An 18,798-nucleotide genomic window follows, 5' to 3' on the forward strand; every position below is an offset into this window, starting at 1 on the left:
GTCACCTACCAGAGAAATTTTATTTTAGATCGTATATAATTTGAATCTATACAAGACGTACGTATCTTTAAGAATCTTAAGAATTCTCTCGTTTAACTAATTATAAGTTCCGATCAACTTTGCCTAACTAAATAACTCATATATGAGAGATAGTCTAGGCTAAACAACACACAAAAGAACTTTCTCTTTGATTTTTATAACAATTCCTAGTATCCAACATGAAAAGACAAACAAACATGCAATTATCTTGACAAAGTGAAAAAGCAAAACAAAACTTTGGTAGAGTTCTATAACACAAGAAATTTGATGGAACTTTCATATAACAGTACAAAATTTAAGCAAAAAGTCCCCCTTTTCTATTTTATTTTAACTTCCCTATTCAAAATCTCTCAATATTTTATTAATTTTCTTACCTATTTTCTTTTCAACTTCCCTATTCAAAATCTCTCAATATTTTATTAATTTTCTTACCTATTTTCTTTTCAACTTTTCAAAAGATTGATGGATGATTATACTAAATGTGAGAGTATCTTAATTGTTGTGGTTATAAGGGGTGGAAACAAAATTCCATATTAATTAGGGAAATGAATTGTAAACAGCACATGCAATCTTTGATTTGTATCCGATGTTTGACCACAGGGTCAAAAGGAGAAAAGAGACCCTTCAGTTGTGTAACAAGGCGTCCATACGATTACGATCAGACAAGTCCTCTTTCTCAAAATTGGAGATTTCTGCTAGACACGATCTTTCGTATGGCATCCTAGTTCCCCATTGATATGAATACGCCGATTACCTTAGGCCGATCTCACGACTAAGATAGTGGCATGTCCAAAGCAAACGTCTTTCTATAGCTCGGATATTTGAAAAAAGACACTTCTTTTCTCAAGAGAATCTCCTTTCATGAGTTGTAGGTTTTCTAGAGAAGGCTCTTCATTTTCGTTTTTAATTGTTTTCTTTTCTTGAGAGAAAAATATAATATATTAGAATTATCAATTATTAATTGACATGTAATAATACATTTTGGGAAAGACTTATTTTTTCTAGGGAGAGAGAAAATTGAGTGCATTAGATGTTGTTTTGGTTTATTTTCTAGAAAATACCCTCTTTCGTTTCTTCTTGAGAGAGAGAAAATGAGTTATAGTTCCATTAGTTGAATAAACTATATAATTATATGTAATATATCTATTTACACATTATGTATAGAAAATATTCATTTTTATCATATATAGTTATCTATTATTTCAAAGGACATAGTGTAAGAACAAAATAGTTTAGCTTCCAAAATTAAAATCATGATGTTGATCAATGTGGAAAACCAACTTTGTATATATCCATCAAGAAATTGTCTCAACTTAAAAGTTATAAGTTAATTAAGAACGAAATTTCTTAACCAAATTATTGATGGGTAAATATACGCTGTATATATAAACTGTGTATTACTAACTAACAGATTACAACGTAACTGGCTACAAATGATATAAATTTGAACAACTTGATGAACATCAAAATTTGATAAAATAGTCGAGACACGCTTCAATAGCGCTAACCTGAAAACAATTATTCGCTCTGCACAAGTTGCTAGCAGACTACAGCGATCGTCTCAGCAGGATACAACGACTAACTCCAATAGAACTGCAACCTCGAACTACTCGGATCTGACAGAACTCTTAGACACTTGCTCTCAACACAAACAACAACAATAACTCAAAAAGAATAGAGAATTCTTGTGAGAGGAGAAGAATACTCAATTGAGGTATGCTTGAATATCTCAAAATGAAGAAATCTACAACTATTTATAGTTGTACAGACAAGTAACATCTCACTCAAAATTAAACACATATGTTACATAGGTAACTTTAACACATGTATTTGTAACTTTAACAAAATAATGAAATAACTTAAAATTTAATAAACTAAATAAATAAAACCACTATAATAATAAATAAGAATAATATTCAAATGTAAATGTGAATAATACTCAAATATATATGAAACTCCATAGGTTTAGTTACGCTTTTATTTGTTTAGGTTGGGTTTGGCAATGGCTTCAATTCTTTGTTTCTTATTTCCAAGTTTCTAGATTTTTAAAAATATAAACGTTTGATAATGATTCCAATTTCTCATTTTTCTTCTTTAAGAAACGTTTCCAAATTTGTATGGAAATTCTAGAAACAACAAAATCAAGTTCCATTTTCAGCTTTTTTCCAAAACATAAATAAAAATATTATTTTATCATTATTAACTTATAAAAGACATATAATAACTATTAAAAAGTAAATATAACAATTAAAATTAAACATTTAAATTTAATATAGAAACTCTCTCTCTTTTAATTAAAATGTTAAAGAACCATAAATAAGAAATGATTAACCAACCATGTTTATGTTTATTTTTTCAATGAAAGGAAAATTCCAGAAAAGTTAGCAACTGCATCTATTTTTTATTTTTTTAATTGAAATAAGAAACAATAAACAAAAACGTTAATGAATGTTTTTTCCATTAAATTCATAAAGTTTTTTTTTCGGACTGTTATTAAATTCATAAAGATAATGTACTAAAATTTCCACATTCATATATGTGATACTGATTAGATAAATGTTTGTTTGATTTTATTCAAAGTAAAATTCTTTATCTCTATATTGAATATTAAAAATTTAAAATACTGCCAATAATATTTCAACTATGTAATATAATATTAGTCTACATGAAATTAAAATGAACAAAAATCCATAAATAATCCTGTGGGTTCTCCATCCAGTTTTAATTTTATTCTGCTTCTCGCAAAGAAGAAAATTGTAATTTTGGAATTCAATTTGGTTGATTTCTCTTAGGCCAAACCATTAACCAATATTCTTTTTTTCATATATATATTCAACTATTAGGACCGACCTATGAGTGTTTAAAGACCTGGAAATTATGTTGTCAAAAAAAAAACAAAAAAAAAAAGACCTGGAAATATGATCCATTTGGAGCAATAAGAAAATTATTACATTTGTTTGGCCTAGATTTGGTTTATTAAATGAGTTAAACTCTAATCTGTTGAGTTATTTTATGAAAATTCTCATAAAATTAGTTTGGATTGAGTTTAACCAACTCAAAACTATCGAAAAAAGAAAAAAAAAGGGTTTTTTTTATTAAACTATAATTACTTATATATGCATATATACTTTTTATTGTTTTTTTAAGGTGCTTTACGTCATCAAAGAAAAATGTACTTAACAATTAAGTTAGTAAAATGGTAGAAAAATATGTCATCAAATAAAACAACTAGCAAATACAGAAAAATGAGCATCGTAATATATATAATGAATGTATATAACAATAACAGATAAAAGAATCAATATAAACCAACATATATGAAGTAGATATGGAATAGATACATTGTATATAAACCAATATAAACAAGAGAATAGGATAAATATATTAATTAAAAACATTCATATTAAATAGAAATTTAAAAATAGTACAAAATAGTAGTAAACTAATCATATGTATAATAGAGGGTAAATACCTGGTAAATGTATTGAAAATAAAAAAGAAAAAGAAAAAGGGAAAAAAACTAGGGCACAAAACTTAAAAAAAAAAAAAAAAAAAAAGAACAATTGAGTTCGTATTGAATTAAAATTTTAAAATAAAAAACCGAAACAACAAATCTCAAATTAAAAAACTTTAAAATCACATGTAAGGTTGAAAGAAAAAAAAAAGATTATGCAAATCCGAAATTTAAGAAACAAATGAAGAAAATTCTTTTTAAAAAATCCCAAATTAAACGTAAGACTGGAAAATTTTAAAAAAACAAACACAAAATATGTAAATAAAAGAGGAAAAACACATAAATATGGGAATAATTCAGACCTACCATATTTTAAATTTTGAAGTTGAAACGTATATTGTCAAAATTATGCAAGAAATGATACCTAAAACTTCTGGTTCCTTTTATACATATTTGAAGCATATTCAAATACGAATTCTCTCATTTATCATAGAAATGAATGAGTAAATATATTAATTTTATTTTAACTTTGATAATTCAGATACTGTAAACAATATCCATGATAATCCTCTCCATTCTAATTCCAATTTCAAAATGATTTCAATACAGTTCCAAAATTTATTAAAATTACAAGTATATAAATTTTCTTTTCAATTGATTCTCGTTTTGATTTTATCTCATTCGCATTCCGTCTAAAAAAATATGGTAGATAGAGGCATAACAAATTGAATCATCTACTTTCAGACACGTTTTAAATATATTTAAATAATATATTTTTTGCTGAGATATAAAATGTGGTCTTCTAACTTTCAAGATTATTTTATCTTGCTATCAACTTTCGTAATATTTATTTTAATTTCTAAACTTTCAAATTTGTTTTATTACGGTCTCCTGACTTTTCTCTTTTAATTTATAAACTTTAGAAAAGTAACTATTTTATCCTTTACCTTTATTTTAATTCTAAGACGTAAAAGACATGATTTCAAATATGTATATAATTAACATGTTAACATGAGCATGTATTGAAATCATATAGGTTGACAGTCAGTATTAGTATCAGGTAACCAAAATTTTGGTGGCCAAATAATACGGCAAAGACTCAAATTTTATTTTTTTAAGCTTTAGAAACTAAAATAGATTTTTTAAGAGTTGGGAGATTAAAATGAAATAAAGTTCAAGATTAAAAACTAAAATATCACTTAAAATTTAATAAGAAAAGGGAGGGAAAGAAAAAACTAAAAGAGGCCCAAAGATATGTTATTCTCCAAAGCCCAAATCAAAAGACCCAAACAACTAAAGGAAAAAGGAAAAAGAAAAGGAAAAAGAAAAAGTTTCTTCCACGTGGAGAAAGAACCTATGCTTCCCAATCACAACAGTGGAAGTTAAAACCGGCACATCCGGTAGCCCAAAGCCGGATTTGGAATCCACTTCTCTGGATATTGCCAAGTGGACACCCAGCCTTAACCGGCAACCGATTTGGAGCTGTTTGGACTCACGGTTTAGCTTTATCTCCATTGACGATAATACAAATTTATTTTTCATTTTTTTAATAAGGAACTTTATCCTCATTTTGATGATTATCTATATTTACATATTTATAGTTTTAATGTATTTATTTTCTAGATAAAGGTTTGATGAAATGAAACTGAACCAAAATATATAAATATCAACCTCTATGTTTCTAGACCGACTCCAACATGAGTCTCTAATTAAAAGATCATGAGTTTAAATCTCTCATCTCACTTGTACTAGAAAAAAGATACGGTATAATTCTATACTTGGTAACCGTCCATCGTATTGGCACCTCTCATTGTTGTACTAGAAAAAAATCTCGTGATTCTAAAATTGTTTAATAAGTTATTGAACAACATTATACACAAATCTAAAAGTTCGCGTACTAAACTTATAATTTAACCAAACTAATTATTTAGAACTATTGTACTTAACTTTTGTAATATTCACCGTGCATTGTATAAATAAATAAAAATAAGCTTTCCATTCGTGATTTTGGAATTTTTTGAAACAAGCCATCATATTATTTTATTTCCAAAATTTACCTATAATTTGAGAAAATTATTTAATAACGAGAAACAATAAACAAAATCATTATCAAAACACATGTATTTCTCCAAAACTAGAAAAAACAAAAAATATATTTTAAGAAAATGACCTATAGTCTATAACTCTCTCCTAGACTTAAACTTGCTAAAATTGATGTAAACATATATTTCGAGGTCAAGATCTTAAATTTATTTTGCCAATATAAACTTAGCTCATCGGTAATTGGCGATTGGTGTTTGTCATTAACTATTAAACTCGAATTCCTCCACCCACATTTTTTTTAAGGAAACTCCACCCCACATATTTTATTAAAAACGACTTTATTTTATTTTAGTCCATATATTTTTTTTTGTTCAATTTAATCTTGTATTTTTCAAAATGTCTGTCTTTGTCTTTGTCTTAGTCTTTGTCTTAGTCGTTTTTTTATTAGTTTTTAAGCAGAATGTTCATTATGATGAATTATAATCGATTAGGAGAACTGTCTTCCTCATGTCATCCTGATATGGATTTTCATTTACAAAATTTGTAACAAAATAAATGTTTTAAATACCAAACTGAACAAAAAGTTGAATATTTAAAACAAGATGTTTTTTTATTATTAGAAATAATTATGATATTGACGAAGTTGACTTACCTATAAAACCCCAAAAAGGGAAAAAATCGAGAGAGTAATTTATAAATAAATAAAAAAAAAAAGGTTCAACCATCTGGCCTGTAAAGGTTATTAGGGATACAGTGATAAAGATGGTTACAGAATCAACAATTTATACGTAAAATCTTCTCTCTCTCTCTCTGCAAAAATATGGTTTCATTTTAAGAGTCGTCTCCGACTTCTCCAAATTCTTCCTTTTTCTTCTCTGTTTCTTTGCCCCTTTTCGCCTGTCTCTGTTTCTTTCGTTTCGCCGAAAATGGAGAAGACCGCCGGCGATGGCGATTCCGATGCCCAGGTCCCGGTTCACATCCAAGTCGTCAAGATCAAGAGAGAGATCGAGAAGATCAAGCACCCGTCGCTGCAGCAATCCGAGATGACCACGCATCTTCTTCTTCGCGGGATCTCCATTTCCAAGTCGCGATCGCGCTCGCCCTTAGGCCTCGCCGCCGAGAGGCCTATCTCCGTCGGGAACTAAATTAGGTCGCTGCCAGACTTCAGGTCGGTATCGGTAGCCGTATCCAAATTAATCTCCCCTTTTCCCCTTCCCCTTCCCCTGCTCTGCAAAAACCCTAGATTCTTGTTTGAAAGGGATGTAGAAGTACATAGTTCTGGTGTAGGATTTCGAACCTTTAAGGATATGGCGGCACCGCCTTCTTCTTCTTATTCTTCTTCTTTTTCTTCTTCTTCTTCTCTGAGAATCACTCTCTTTTCGAAGGATTCATGAACCAACTTCTTCCGCCTGCGGAATTTTGAAAATTTCAATAATCGATTCTGTTGTGTGGATCAAATTATTATTATTTATTATTATTTTGTAATGAAAGAGAGGGAACGAAAAAGATGATGGAGAATTTTTAAGTTAATAACATAACAAAATAATATATATATTTATTTATAAATAATATGTGATTTAGTTCAGTGCATAAAGATCAAAATAGTTAATTTTAAATTTTATAAAATCAAACTAAGATTATTGATCAAATCGTCACTGATTTTTTTTTTCTTTTTTTTTCTTTTGGCAATTTCAACTTATGTGTTGAATATTATTAAACGGTTGAGATTAGGCTAGAACGACCTAAATAGATTTTTTTTTTTAATAAAAACCAAAATGGAAATGTTTGTTACATGATGCACAATTTTAATTTGGTCACTTACTTTCTAAATTTGGCACAACATAATTGTTTAAGATTTCATATGATTTTGGTTACCATTCTTATATTTATTTACTTTATCTTTTTAGAAAAGAATACAGAGTACAATTGTTATTATGATTGCAAATTATTATTTCAACTTTAAAACTATAAAATTAATGTTAAATATCAAGTTCGCTCATAAATATCATAAAATAAATATGTATTTTTAAATATAGGAAAAAATGTAATATAAAACATAGTAGGAATTTGTGATATTTCTAAAAATCCATATCAGCATTTTATATGATCATTCAACCGCTGTCAATTGTCAATTTAAGCATAGTTCGAATAAATAAGGTACATAACCATAGGTAAAGTTGATAGTTCAAATTGTTCACTCGAGAAGAAATAACAATAAATAAAAGATAAAGATAGTTTAAAGATTATTTAGATTATTTAAAATAGAGATAATTTGCAAACTCATTCAGAGATAATCTTTTTAAGGAATTATTTCAAAAATTTGTTAAGTAAATTATTTTCTATTTTATATTTAAAAATAATTAATATTATTGTGGACGTTACAATCCCCATGAACAAATGAGCTAGAAAGATTAATGACCTTTTTGTTTAAAAAATAAGTCATCCTTGAAAGTTGAGGGCACACTAAAATAAAAATAAGAAAAACAAGCTAAATATATTTTCAATTTGACTTTATTTCAAAAAACAATTTTAAAAAGATCTCTCAAGTCCCAAGATTTCGTCTCGTTTGTGATCCAAAAATTAACTTTTGAAAAGAAAAAAAAAATCACAGTATTTCTTCAATTTAAAGATTCATTTAATAGCAACATAGAAACTATTATATTATGGTTTTTCATTCTCAATTATTTAATTCCTCGAATAACGCCCACAAAGACAAACCCTGCATTCCTAAACTTGGTGAAAGGGAAAAAAAAATCCTAATTCATTTCAAGTTGATAAACAATATAAACAAGTTTCATTAACTTAATCGGTGAGAAGAATTTAACTTAAAACTTTGGTCAAAGTAAAAAACACCATAGATATAAATTTAATATACTAATATCACATTAGGTTTAAAGAATTAATAAAAAAAATTATCAACCTGAGTATCAATTGGTTAAGACATGTATCCCGACTAAAAATACTAAAGTTTAAATCTTCATCCCCACATGTCGTTGAACTCGAGAAAAAAATCCCAATCCCAATCAGCCATCTATTCCTCTAGTTAATGAAAAACTGAAGGCATAGACCAAAATTGAAAATTTTCAAAACCTCATAATAAAAAATGTTGAGTTTCAAACATTAGGGACCAAGATGAATATTGCGTCAAACCTACAACAAAAAATGTACCTTTCCAATTATTATACAAAAATAAATAAACAAATGCTCCCAACAATCTTTCATTTCCATCCACCCAAATTGTAAATGTCACATTCTCAAAATAATAATAATGTAAATGTTATTCATCCCTACTCTTAACCCATAAGGCAATGATGGCCTCAGAATCTTGGTCCCGATTGCTCTTATTTACACAAAGAATATTTGCATTACACAATAGGGAAAAATCACACAAAAAGATAAGAAAAGACCACTTTGAATATTTCTAAAAGGAAAAATAGCAGCAGGCCTAAGAACCAAACCCAACTTGTCCATATTCTCAGAATCATACCCACATTCTTTCCACAAATGCCCACTAAATATAACTTTCTTAGGAATCATTTGATCAAGTAGTGCCTCTTTCAAAACTAAAAAGTGTTTGCATAGACATTCCACAAGCATCTACTTGGGCTGTGTTGTAAGTTCAAACTTATTCCTTATGTCTTAAGTCATGTGTCTAGATAGAGGGAGAGAGAGAGAAATAGTTTTATATTTCTGTTATGTCAAAGCAAGCAAGCTCCAACCAAAGTGCAAATCCCACAGAAATTTGAAGGGATAACTTATTCCTCATGTCATATGTCTAGAGAGAGAGGGTGAAGCAGAGGGAGAGAGATGACATGCAGCAAGAATAACCATAATCACAGAAAGAACATAAAAGGAAAAATGGTTATTATATATGTTCTTTTATGTCACAAAGCATGCAAGTCTCATTCGACACACCTTTAGGAATCTGAGGTGGTAACTAGGAAGTGCTGTCACTAACCTTTTGTTTTTTCAATTGGGTCTCTGCAAATTGTGCTTTAGTCTCTCCCACCAATGTTGCCTCAGGAGTTCAAATTCTGAGTAAAGAACCATTCCAAGTTTTGTTATGGCTTCAACTCCAACCGATTTGCTTAAATTCTTCACCATCTAACTTTTTCTGCCTAGGGAAAGGAAAACATAAAAAGGTTGGTGGACATAGACCAAGAATTGAAAATTATGCTCAGGAGATGATATTCTCACGCCATATAAAGTAGATAGTAGATGCCAGAGAAAGTTTACCATATAAAGTAGACCAAGCATAGAAATCTTACCAGAGAGAAAAAAGTGAATTCAAGACAAAAGGTGAAAAAAAAAAAAAAACCAAAATTATAAAGGTTGTTACAATCACTCAGACAAACTTTCAATTTGAGCAACCAGCCCCAAATTTATGAAAAACAAACTTTCAATTTGAGCAACCAGCCTTAAGAGGTAGTTTGGAAAAATGCACAAACTACCCCTAAAATAAAATGATTTTTTACAATTAGCACGTGAAGCTATAGGGGTTATTAGAATTAAACTCTCAAAATGGTGGCAATTTAAACCCAACTACCAATGAAGTTGTAATAGTAAGGTTTAATTACAATGATTTCATAAGTTTATCGAGTTTTTATATAATTGAAAGTTCAAGAATAGGATTGTAACAACCTTATAATTTAGGGTCATTTTTGTTATCACTATCATGATCAGGAAAGAATTGTATACGGGCAAAGCAATGGAATATTGGGAGGTGGTACGGAAAAAAACAAACGAGGGAAAGATAATAACCATTTTCATAATGATATAGTTGAGGATAAATAAGTCAGAGATAGTACATTATACCATCATTATCAACCCTGAGAGACCACCTTTGATGAAAGCAACTTCACTCTTCTTGTGAGGTTGCTCATCACATCTATGATTACTGATTTCTTCTGAATTCTGAACTGGATTGCTAATTTAGTTGATTCATTTTCACACTTTTTCAGAAGGGTTTCGTCCTCCATTATCTTGGTCGGGAAGTGTCCCAATGCAATCACACATAAAGCAATTACCGTACGTAACGCAGCTATTTCATTTCCAGCACCAAGAGGTGCTTCAGCTGATAAAGATTTGAGCACGTTCAAGTCATGTTTCTGTACCATTTCTTCATCAACCGAGAGCAGCACTCTTAAAGCTGCCAATAAGCGGCCATCAATTATTTCTGGACCACCGACGCACACCTATTACAAAAATAGACAAACAGAAATAGATCAAGAAAAATGTGGTCATAACTTCTCGCAATACTGCTGAGATCTTCAATTCAATTGTGTGGCTTCACAGAGGGTGTAATGTAGGACATATGTAGGAAGGATTTTTTTATTTCATCAATAGTTTTTACAGCAGCTAAACGATCCAGTAGTTATACAACAAGCAAGGTAACAACCCTCTAACTAACCGATAACGACCGAATAACAAACGTTAGGCTTAACTAGCCATTATCCTAACTAACTAACAACCGTTAGGCTGATTAATTAAGCAGCCGTTAAACAAGGCTGTATTTACAGATTGCATCCTCATCAAGGTGCCACAGGCAATGATAAAGTCCCATATCCAACAAGGAAAATACTCCTCCCCAATACTCCCAATCAATCAAGAGATTCTACTGGTCAAAGAATTGATCATTCTCTCATTAGCAAAGAAAAGGAAGACTTTTTTCGATATTTTGAAGTAGTAGGGATCACTCTTCTTGAAATTTCAATGTTGAGCTAAATCCTTTGAAAATGTTATTTTGGGTTCCTTTGAAAATTATCATGTTTTGAGGAAGATTAATCTTTCTCAAAGTTTTATTCATTCAACAAATGATGGCATTGTCAAAGACTTTAGAAGATGAGTTTTCGGGTTTTAGTGAGGATTAGAAAATCGGTGTTAGTGGTATTGATTCTACTTTAGATCATTGTGATGATCGAAGTGATTTTGGGTTGTTTCTTCCTCCTTTCATGTCATTCTTCCACTTTGAAAGGTCCAATTGATTTTTTTAGACATTATTGAAGATCTTTCTATTTTTTTCAGCTTCACTGATGTTTGAATGTCTGGCAAGTGGTTGCTTTTGGTAGCTTATTGGTTATAATAGCATGCAGTTTTTATGCAGAGGTCTATTTTTTCGCTATCTATTTCCAAAGCAAGACTTGAAGGACTTTCTTATCACCATTGTTAGTTCATGGTTTCATGTTTGGAGGGCATGCAAAGGCCTTGGGTTTGAAAGATTTGCAATCTTTCCGGAGCTTTATATTACCTTTTTCTTTCAGTTTTTCACTCCTCTTAGGAGTTTATTTCCTTTGAACATTTGTTCAACACTTCATTTTTTAAAAGTAGAATTTTTTTTTAGTACAACATGTAAGGGTGGGGATTAAGTTTTAATTATCAAATGGTTGTATTATTTTCCCCTTTTCCTTTTAATAGAGGTGATAATATATATCTATTAAACATTTCAAATTGAGGCATAATCACCTCCAAAGTATGTCTACTAAACTTCCCCATTTGACAAAATTGTTTCATATTGTCGGGGTGGGGGCAGGTAGAAACTTTTTTTTTTCCTTCCTTGAGGTGCTCATTTTGAAACAAAATCCTTTGGCTGTTTCTCATTTCTGAAACCAATTGAAGGTTCAGGTAATATGGTCTTGAGAACAAGGTTTGGGAGAAATATAACAAAAAGAGCTATTTTTGTAGATATTAAGTTTAGTGACAACAAAACATTGCTCCAGTAGGTAATTATTTTCACAGGAAAGCACTGACTAGAGGTAGAGAAATGAAGTTAAGTGGAAGCAAAACCTTGAGAAGAGTAGTTTCTCCACGTAGATTTAGCTTGGTCAAAAGAAGTTTTTGCCATGGGGCAGGAGAAGAAAAATTGTCGGAAGAAATTCCTGCAACAATGCTAGCAGCTTCTAAGAGAGCTTCATCATATTTCAGCTCAATATAATCATACTGATTCGATGGTATCACAAATCCATAATCGAGCAGGAAAAGATCATTGTCCAGACATCCATAATTTAGTGTTAACGGAACATTTCCTTCAATTTCAGTGTCTGCCACAACCTGGTATCAAAGCAAACAAGAGGTGCACGGCTAAGATAGAGAATGGATTTACTTGGCAGGGCAACTTATTTTCCAGTGTCTTCAAGCATATGAAAATCAATACTCAGGAAAACACAAAACGTCACCTTCACTTTCAACTCCATGGATCCTGCATCTTGTTCCTGGACTATACGTGCATTTGAATTAAAGCTATGATTACACATATCAATGAGGGGGAGCAGCATGGGGACACTGTTAGGGGTACCATCCATGAGATTTTTCCCATATAAACGAAATGCCCTTGACGAGACCGCTGCCATTGCCCACCCAAGGGATGATGCATCTACAGTTTGGCCACCAAAAGGATGATGTTCCGGCTTCACACTATCAAGAGTACGTCTGACTTCTTTCTCCAAATCAAGAAGGAAGCGACACCTTTTGTTTACCTGGTAAGCACCTTTATCTTCAGCATGAACAGACTTTATTTGGTATCAATGACTAATTAGTTGGAAGTATGAGACAGACAGAGATCTGAAAGGATTTCTTTCTTCTCAGACAACAATTAACCCTGACTACATCTTTATCAATGGTTGACTACAGCATCATACATTGGCTTTCAATCTAACAAATAACTGACCTGGTAAAGAAGAGGAGCATACTGCAAATTCTTTATATCCTCTCCAGGAAAAAATATAGGAATGCTGAAAACTTCAGGGAGATTGCCAATGTACGGCCACCAGAAGGATCCAACTTTTGCCCTTTCTTTCAGAAGCTTCAGACCCAATTTCATGGACCAAAGTTCCTCTGCCAAATACTTCCAGTGTCCAATTTATTTTAATTCAGATTAACAATACATAAAACCTAATGTGGAAGGATGAGGTTATCAGCCTTGACCAATTATAAAAATCCTATGTTAGTATTAACCTGCTATCACAATATAGAGCTTTCAATTTGGCAGGTAATAGCCAATGATAGGGGGAAAAGGGAATTATTGAGGTAAGAAGATATATGAGTTAAAAGAGGAGAATATCAAGCAGCTCAAGTTTTATGGAATATTCTTTGTAATGTATAATAGGAAGTAAATATTAGCAATAGCCTTTGGCTATCACATTGACAATCTGAGTACAAGTCGTACGAAACCATCTTACTGAGATTGAATTTAATTTCAGGGCAAATAAATAAGGACATTCAGCTTTGGCAAATCATATTACTCAAAGCTTTTGCCCATTAGAATCACATTTTCTAATCCTCTCTTTTTACGGTCTTTTATAAATGGAACAGAAACCAAAAATCTTTTGAATTTCTTAATTTCTTCACCAGAAGAATACAACCACGTTCAATCATATTAAATAAAAATCTTATTTCAAACATCAATAGAACAACTCGTATATATGCACTAAAAATGGATACCCCAGCACAATTTACTAATTTAGTATAGATATCTCACAATCGATCTACGAAAATGGGTTTTCATGTAAAATTATATGTTATTTGTGGCTTGTCATACCATCCCACTCATCTTTCTAACAACCCCAAAAATGAAATTTCTATTACTTGTACCTTTACCATGGATATGAACAAGAGGTCATCTTATTGAATTACTAGGTTTATACTTTATACATCTTCCATTTTCAAAAAAATAATGAAACGTGGTACAGGATTTATTAGGTAAGTAAAAGAAACAATAATGACACAAATGCTCAGGAACCCGTAGTAGCTACAACTTGAAAACCCAGTCGAAATTCAGGGTACAAAAATCAACGCAGACCAAGATGAAAAATGCGAGAAAGAAAAACATCACAAGAAGCAATTCATCACAGAGACATAACTTCCCATACAAAATGAGCAAGAAACGCGGCTCAATCGAGGTGTTACCAGGAACTTGGCGAGCCAAATTGACTAGAACGGAGTCGGCCTCGTCAGAATCGCCGGCTTCCGGCGACTCAAAGCGCAAGGGAAGGTTGTGAGGAAGGACAATGAGTTCAGAACCCGTCGGAATGTGGTCGGAAGCGACGAGTCCAAGGCCAGAATCAGCATGTTGAGCTATTTTCACAGCCTGGTGGACGAACCCGCCTTCTCTCCGCACCCAGTTGATTAGGTCCGGTGGACGTGGAATCAGCCTCGTGGAGGAAGAAGGAGCCATGGAGGCCGTGGAGGCGGAGGATAATGGCCGGAAATGGGTTAGCGATAGAGAAGCCATTGCTATCTTCGAAGCAGCCATTTTTTTGCTCTCCACAGTGCTTCCGGTGTCTACTGTTTAGGCTACTTGCAATCAGAAATTTGGAAAGCAAATTTTAGTTTTGAGATATCAAATTTTTTAATATATTTTAACATAAATATGCCTTTCACCTTTTTAAATGACTTAGCTTTTTTCTTTTTTACTCAAATGAAATTAACTTAAATTTTTTTAGTATTAATATTATGTTGATATAATAAAAATGTCAACGTGAATTCATAAATGTGTGAAAATGTTAACATGTCGATGAAAATTTAATATCATGTGTCGTTGGTAAGTCCATCTTTTATAATCACTTTTTTAACTAAATATCTAAATATCATCTTTATACTTTCATATACATAACAATTTATCCATTAAACTTTCTTGTAATTATTAAAATCATTTCGTTTTTAGTTTCATGTTTTTTTTAATTTATACTTGTTTTTTCTACAATTTTATTGGTAAGGTTTTCATCCCTCTTGAAAAACATATTTGAAATTTTAGTCCAATTTCATAAACTAAAACAAGTGCCTAAATTTTTTTTCTTCGAAATTTTGCCTAATTTCTGAAAATAATTATAAAAAAATTATATAACAAAATAGATGAACATGTAGGTGAATAATTTTAAAATATTAGTTCTATTTTCTAAATTTGACTTAGAATTCAAGTATAATTGTTTAAAACATAAGACAAAAAATAAAATAATTCTCAAATAAGACTTTAATTGTTATATTTTTAATAAATAAAAACATCGGTACAAAAATTTTATCTATGTGAAAACTACTATACCATTACAAATTAAGTAAAGAAATCATATAAAAATTGCCAACACAGCATAATAAAGGCATCTAATTCCCATGTGTTGAATTAAAAAAGCCCTACAAAAACCAACCAACGAATCCCCAAAATCTGGCAAAGAAAACAGCTTAGAACCAACACAATATACCTAAATTCCAACCTAGGTAAAATTTTTTATTTGAATTTTATATATATATTCAATTTTATGAACTGAAAGATTATTTATCTTGTCTAGTTGTCTTGTCATTGGTTTTACTCCACACATTAATTTAACATGTTAAAAAAAATATTTGATCCATTTGCTTTAATAGAAGTAGAAATAAAATCTCCTTCAAATGAATAATTTTGATCATGCATTTATTTTTAAAAATTACTTAAAATTTGTATGGATTTTAAGTAAGAATACGCTACATCAAAAATAAGGATTTTTGTCCAGAAAAAAAAAGAAAGGGAAGATGATAAATATGTAGAGATGATAGAGATAAGTAAAATTCACATCTAAATCTCCTAATTTTTTTTTTAATAAAAAGGTTGTCCCAAAACTTTTCAATTTCTCCAATTTTATCCTATTTTTGACAAAAAAAAAAATCCCACTTAACCAAAAGATAAATTACTTCAATTTCGAATGGATTTTACTTAAAAAGTGAGCCAATTATAGTGAACCATAAGAATGGGAAATTAGCAATTAAGAAAAAGACCCATTTCCACTTCATTGGCAAAATCAATGTACAAAACAGCACCAAAATAATAATACCAAATTTGGGCTCATTTATTTCCTTCCCTCTTGTCCACCCCATTGAATTCCTTGACTAATTACTTTAATAATTGTAATTATTTGATCTAATTGTATTATTATCATTACTCTTCAATTAAAAAAAAAACCCCATTGTTATAATGCAACCCTCTACCGTCTAAAAATAATTATTTTGAAAACAGATTAAAAAATTAAAAATTTTGTATCATTGCCTTTCTTTCTTTATTATTGAAATGCGTAAATGAATAAGGATGAATTAGGAAATAAAAACCAAATTTTGGGAGAGGCAAACTGATAGGTCTACCGTCCTAACTAACCCCATTAACTTTTTAACAACTCCATATTCAAAGTTAAAAAAATAAAAATAAAAAGAATAGTAATTTTTTAGTGTCTACTAATTTTTCTTTTTTAATTAAAATTAGGATCAATTACATGGAAATGATTCCTAAACTAGATAATTGAGGGAATGGAAAATGTTAAGCTAAAATAGCTAATTAATCATAATTATTAATTCATTAGCACAATTTTTTAACCACCGAAGCCGTGTGATCGAGAGCCGCTCATCATCATGACTTTGAATTCATCGAAGCTAATCATACCGTCACCGTTTCTGTCGACGCCGGTGATCATCTTCCGGCAATCGGCCAACGAACATTCGTCCCCCAAACTCTTCAACACCTCGTGCAATTCCTCCGCCGTGATCGATCCGTTTCCGTCGATGTCGTAGACGGAGAATGCGTCCTTCAGATTCTCCAGCACCTCCTCGGAATCCACGCCCTTGGTGTTCAACTCGATGAATTCGTCGAGGTCAATGAATCCGTCGCCGTCCGCGTCCACCTCCTTGATCATGTTCTGAATCTCCTCCTCCGTCGCCGGCTGCCCTAGGCTCCCCATAATGGATCCGAGTTCAGAGGAGGAGATCTTGCCGTCGCCGTTCACATCGAATTTCTTGAATACTTGCTCCAGTTCCGCGATCTGCGTTCGACAATTGAAAGACGGCGTTCGAGATCCAAGCACCGGAACCGCCGTAGATCCAGGCGGCGAATCGCTCGAGGCATCCGATTTCTTCTTCCGTGAGAAGAGTGATTTGAATCCCATAATTTCACCTCAGAAAAATCAACAGATTCGCCTTGTTCCTTTGCTCTGCCTCTTCAGTTTCCGTCAATGTCGATGAAAAACAAGCTCGATCGGACTCCGAGGGCAAAAAAAACTGGATCGATTGAAAAATTGGAACAAAAACTGGATCGATTAGAGAATGAGGAGCAGGAACAGATACGGAATCGGGGAGGAATCGGAGATATATATGGGTGGGGCGAAAGAGAAGCGAGATTTGGAAGAAACAGAATCCGAGAAGTAATTGGAGATTGTAACAGATTGAAATCCCATGGAATTTGATTTTCCAAATTTAGAGAGAGAAAGAAATTGCGCGTCAAATGGAGCACATGAAAAATTGAATGCAGTCATGCAAAGCATGTTAGTGAATAATAATAATGGAACCCACGCCATATAAATCTACCAATAATAAATCAGATTAATTATACTTTCATCCCTATGTTATTTTTAAGTTTTCATTTTAATCCCTGTAATACCAATAAATTTCACCAATAGACATTACCGAATGATATTAATTTTGACAGAAGACTTGCTCAATTTATCCAATTGGCCCACCACTAAATTTTATCTAAAAATTTTATCAACCAGCTCTAAATGATAGAGACTGAAGTGATTAAAAAAATATATACTAAAAAGTAAGTATTAAGGTAAATATAGGTTAAATTACAAGTTTAATCTCAACTTTTAGATTGGTGTCTAATTACTCTCCGAAATTAGAAGTGCAATTGAATCAGGTTGTGGGGAAAATATGAAAACTCGAATCGACCGAGAAGATTTTAGATTTAGACCCGAATATAATCAAGTAGGGTTGGGTCTTTGTCGCGTGTCTGCCGTTGGCTCGTCGACAAAACATTTGGTTCTATTTGGTTAAAATTGCAGTGAACCGATAACTATTAGACCCAACCCAAACCAGTTTAGGTCGATTCGGTTCCTTACACCCTTGTCTAAAAGTTTAAAAGATGTGTCAAATATATAGGTTCCTAAACTTTCAATGTTGTATCTAAATATGTCCTTCAACTTCAACTTTAAAGATGTCTAATAAGTTCTTAAACTTTTAATTCTATATCTAATACGCTATGACGACCTATTAGACATCTTTTTAAAAAATACAAACATCTATTAATGTTAGGCACAACATCAAAAGTTAGGAACTGATACAATATTGAAAGCTCAAGCATTAACATTGAAAGCATAAAAATTTATTAGGTACTTTTTAAATTTTAGAGATGGTTTCTAAGATACGATGGATCCACCTATTAATTAATAAATATACATACATATATATTATTTAATTTTTGAACGACACGAGTTTTTTTTAGTCTAAGTGTATCTTGTACATGAATAATTAAGTAT

General features: G+C 31.3%; 3 protein-coding genes across 3 annotated transcripts; 1 reads left to right on the forward strand and 2 right to left on the reverse strand.

The window, feature by feature from the left end:
- Window positions 1-6,234: 6,234 nt before the first annotated feature.
- LOC111015628 (uncharacterized) lies at window positions 6,235-6,869 on the forward strand. Its single transcript, XM_022290711.2, has one exon. The coding sequence runs from the start codon at window positions 6,463-6,465 to the stop codon at window positions 6,679-6,681; it is 219 nt and encodes a 72-aa protein (XP_022146403.1). The 5' UTR covers window positions 6,235-6,462; the 3' UTR covers window positions 6,682-6,869.
- A 2,514-nt stretch (window positions 6,870-9,383) lies between these two features.
- On the reverse strand, window positions 9,384-14,865 carry LOC111015627 (Rubisco methyltransferase family protein). Its single transcript, XM_022290710.2, has 6 exons — window positions 14,438-14,865; window positions 13,200-13,366; window positions 12,709-13,008; window positions 12,320-12,583; window positions 10,352-10,731; window positions 9,384-9,654 (listed from the first exon to the last, which is right to left on the reverse strand). The coding sequence occupies exons 1-5, from the start codon at window positions 14,781-14,783 to the stop codon at window positions 10,360-10,362; spliced, it is 1,449 nt and encodes a 482-aa protein (XP_022146402.1). The 5' UTR covers window positions 14,784-14,865; the 3' UTR covers window positions 9,384-9,654; window positions 10,352-10,359.
- A 1,823-nt stretch (window positions 14,866-16,688) lies between these two features.
- LOC111015568 (EF hand calcium-binding protein family) lies at window positions 16,689-17,808 on the reverse strand. The gene has a single exon (XM_022290639.2). The coding sequence runs from the start codon at window positions 17,428-17,430 to the stop codon at window positions 16,861-16,863; it is 570 nt and encodes a 189-aa protein (XP_022146331.1). The 5' UTR covers window positions 17,431-17,808; the 3' UTR covers window positions 16,689-16,860.
- Between the last annotated feature and the right edge of the window lie 990 nt (window positions 17,809-18,798).

Source organism: Momordica charantia (assembly GCF_013281855.1).
Source record: "Momordica charantia cultivar OHB3-1 chromosome 4 unlocalized genomic scaffold, Mcharantia_2.0 BLBB01000004.1, whole genome shotgun sequence".
Lineage (NCBI taxonomy): Eukaryota > Viridiplantae > Streptophyta > Magnoliopsida > Cucurbitales > Cucurbitaceae > Momordica > Momordica charantia.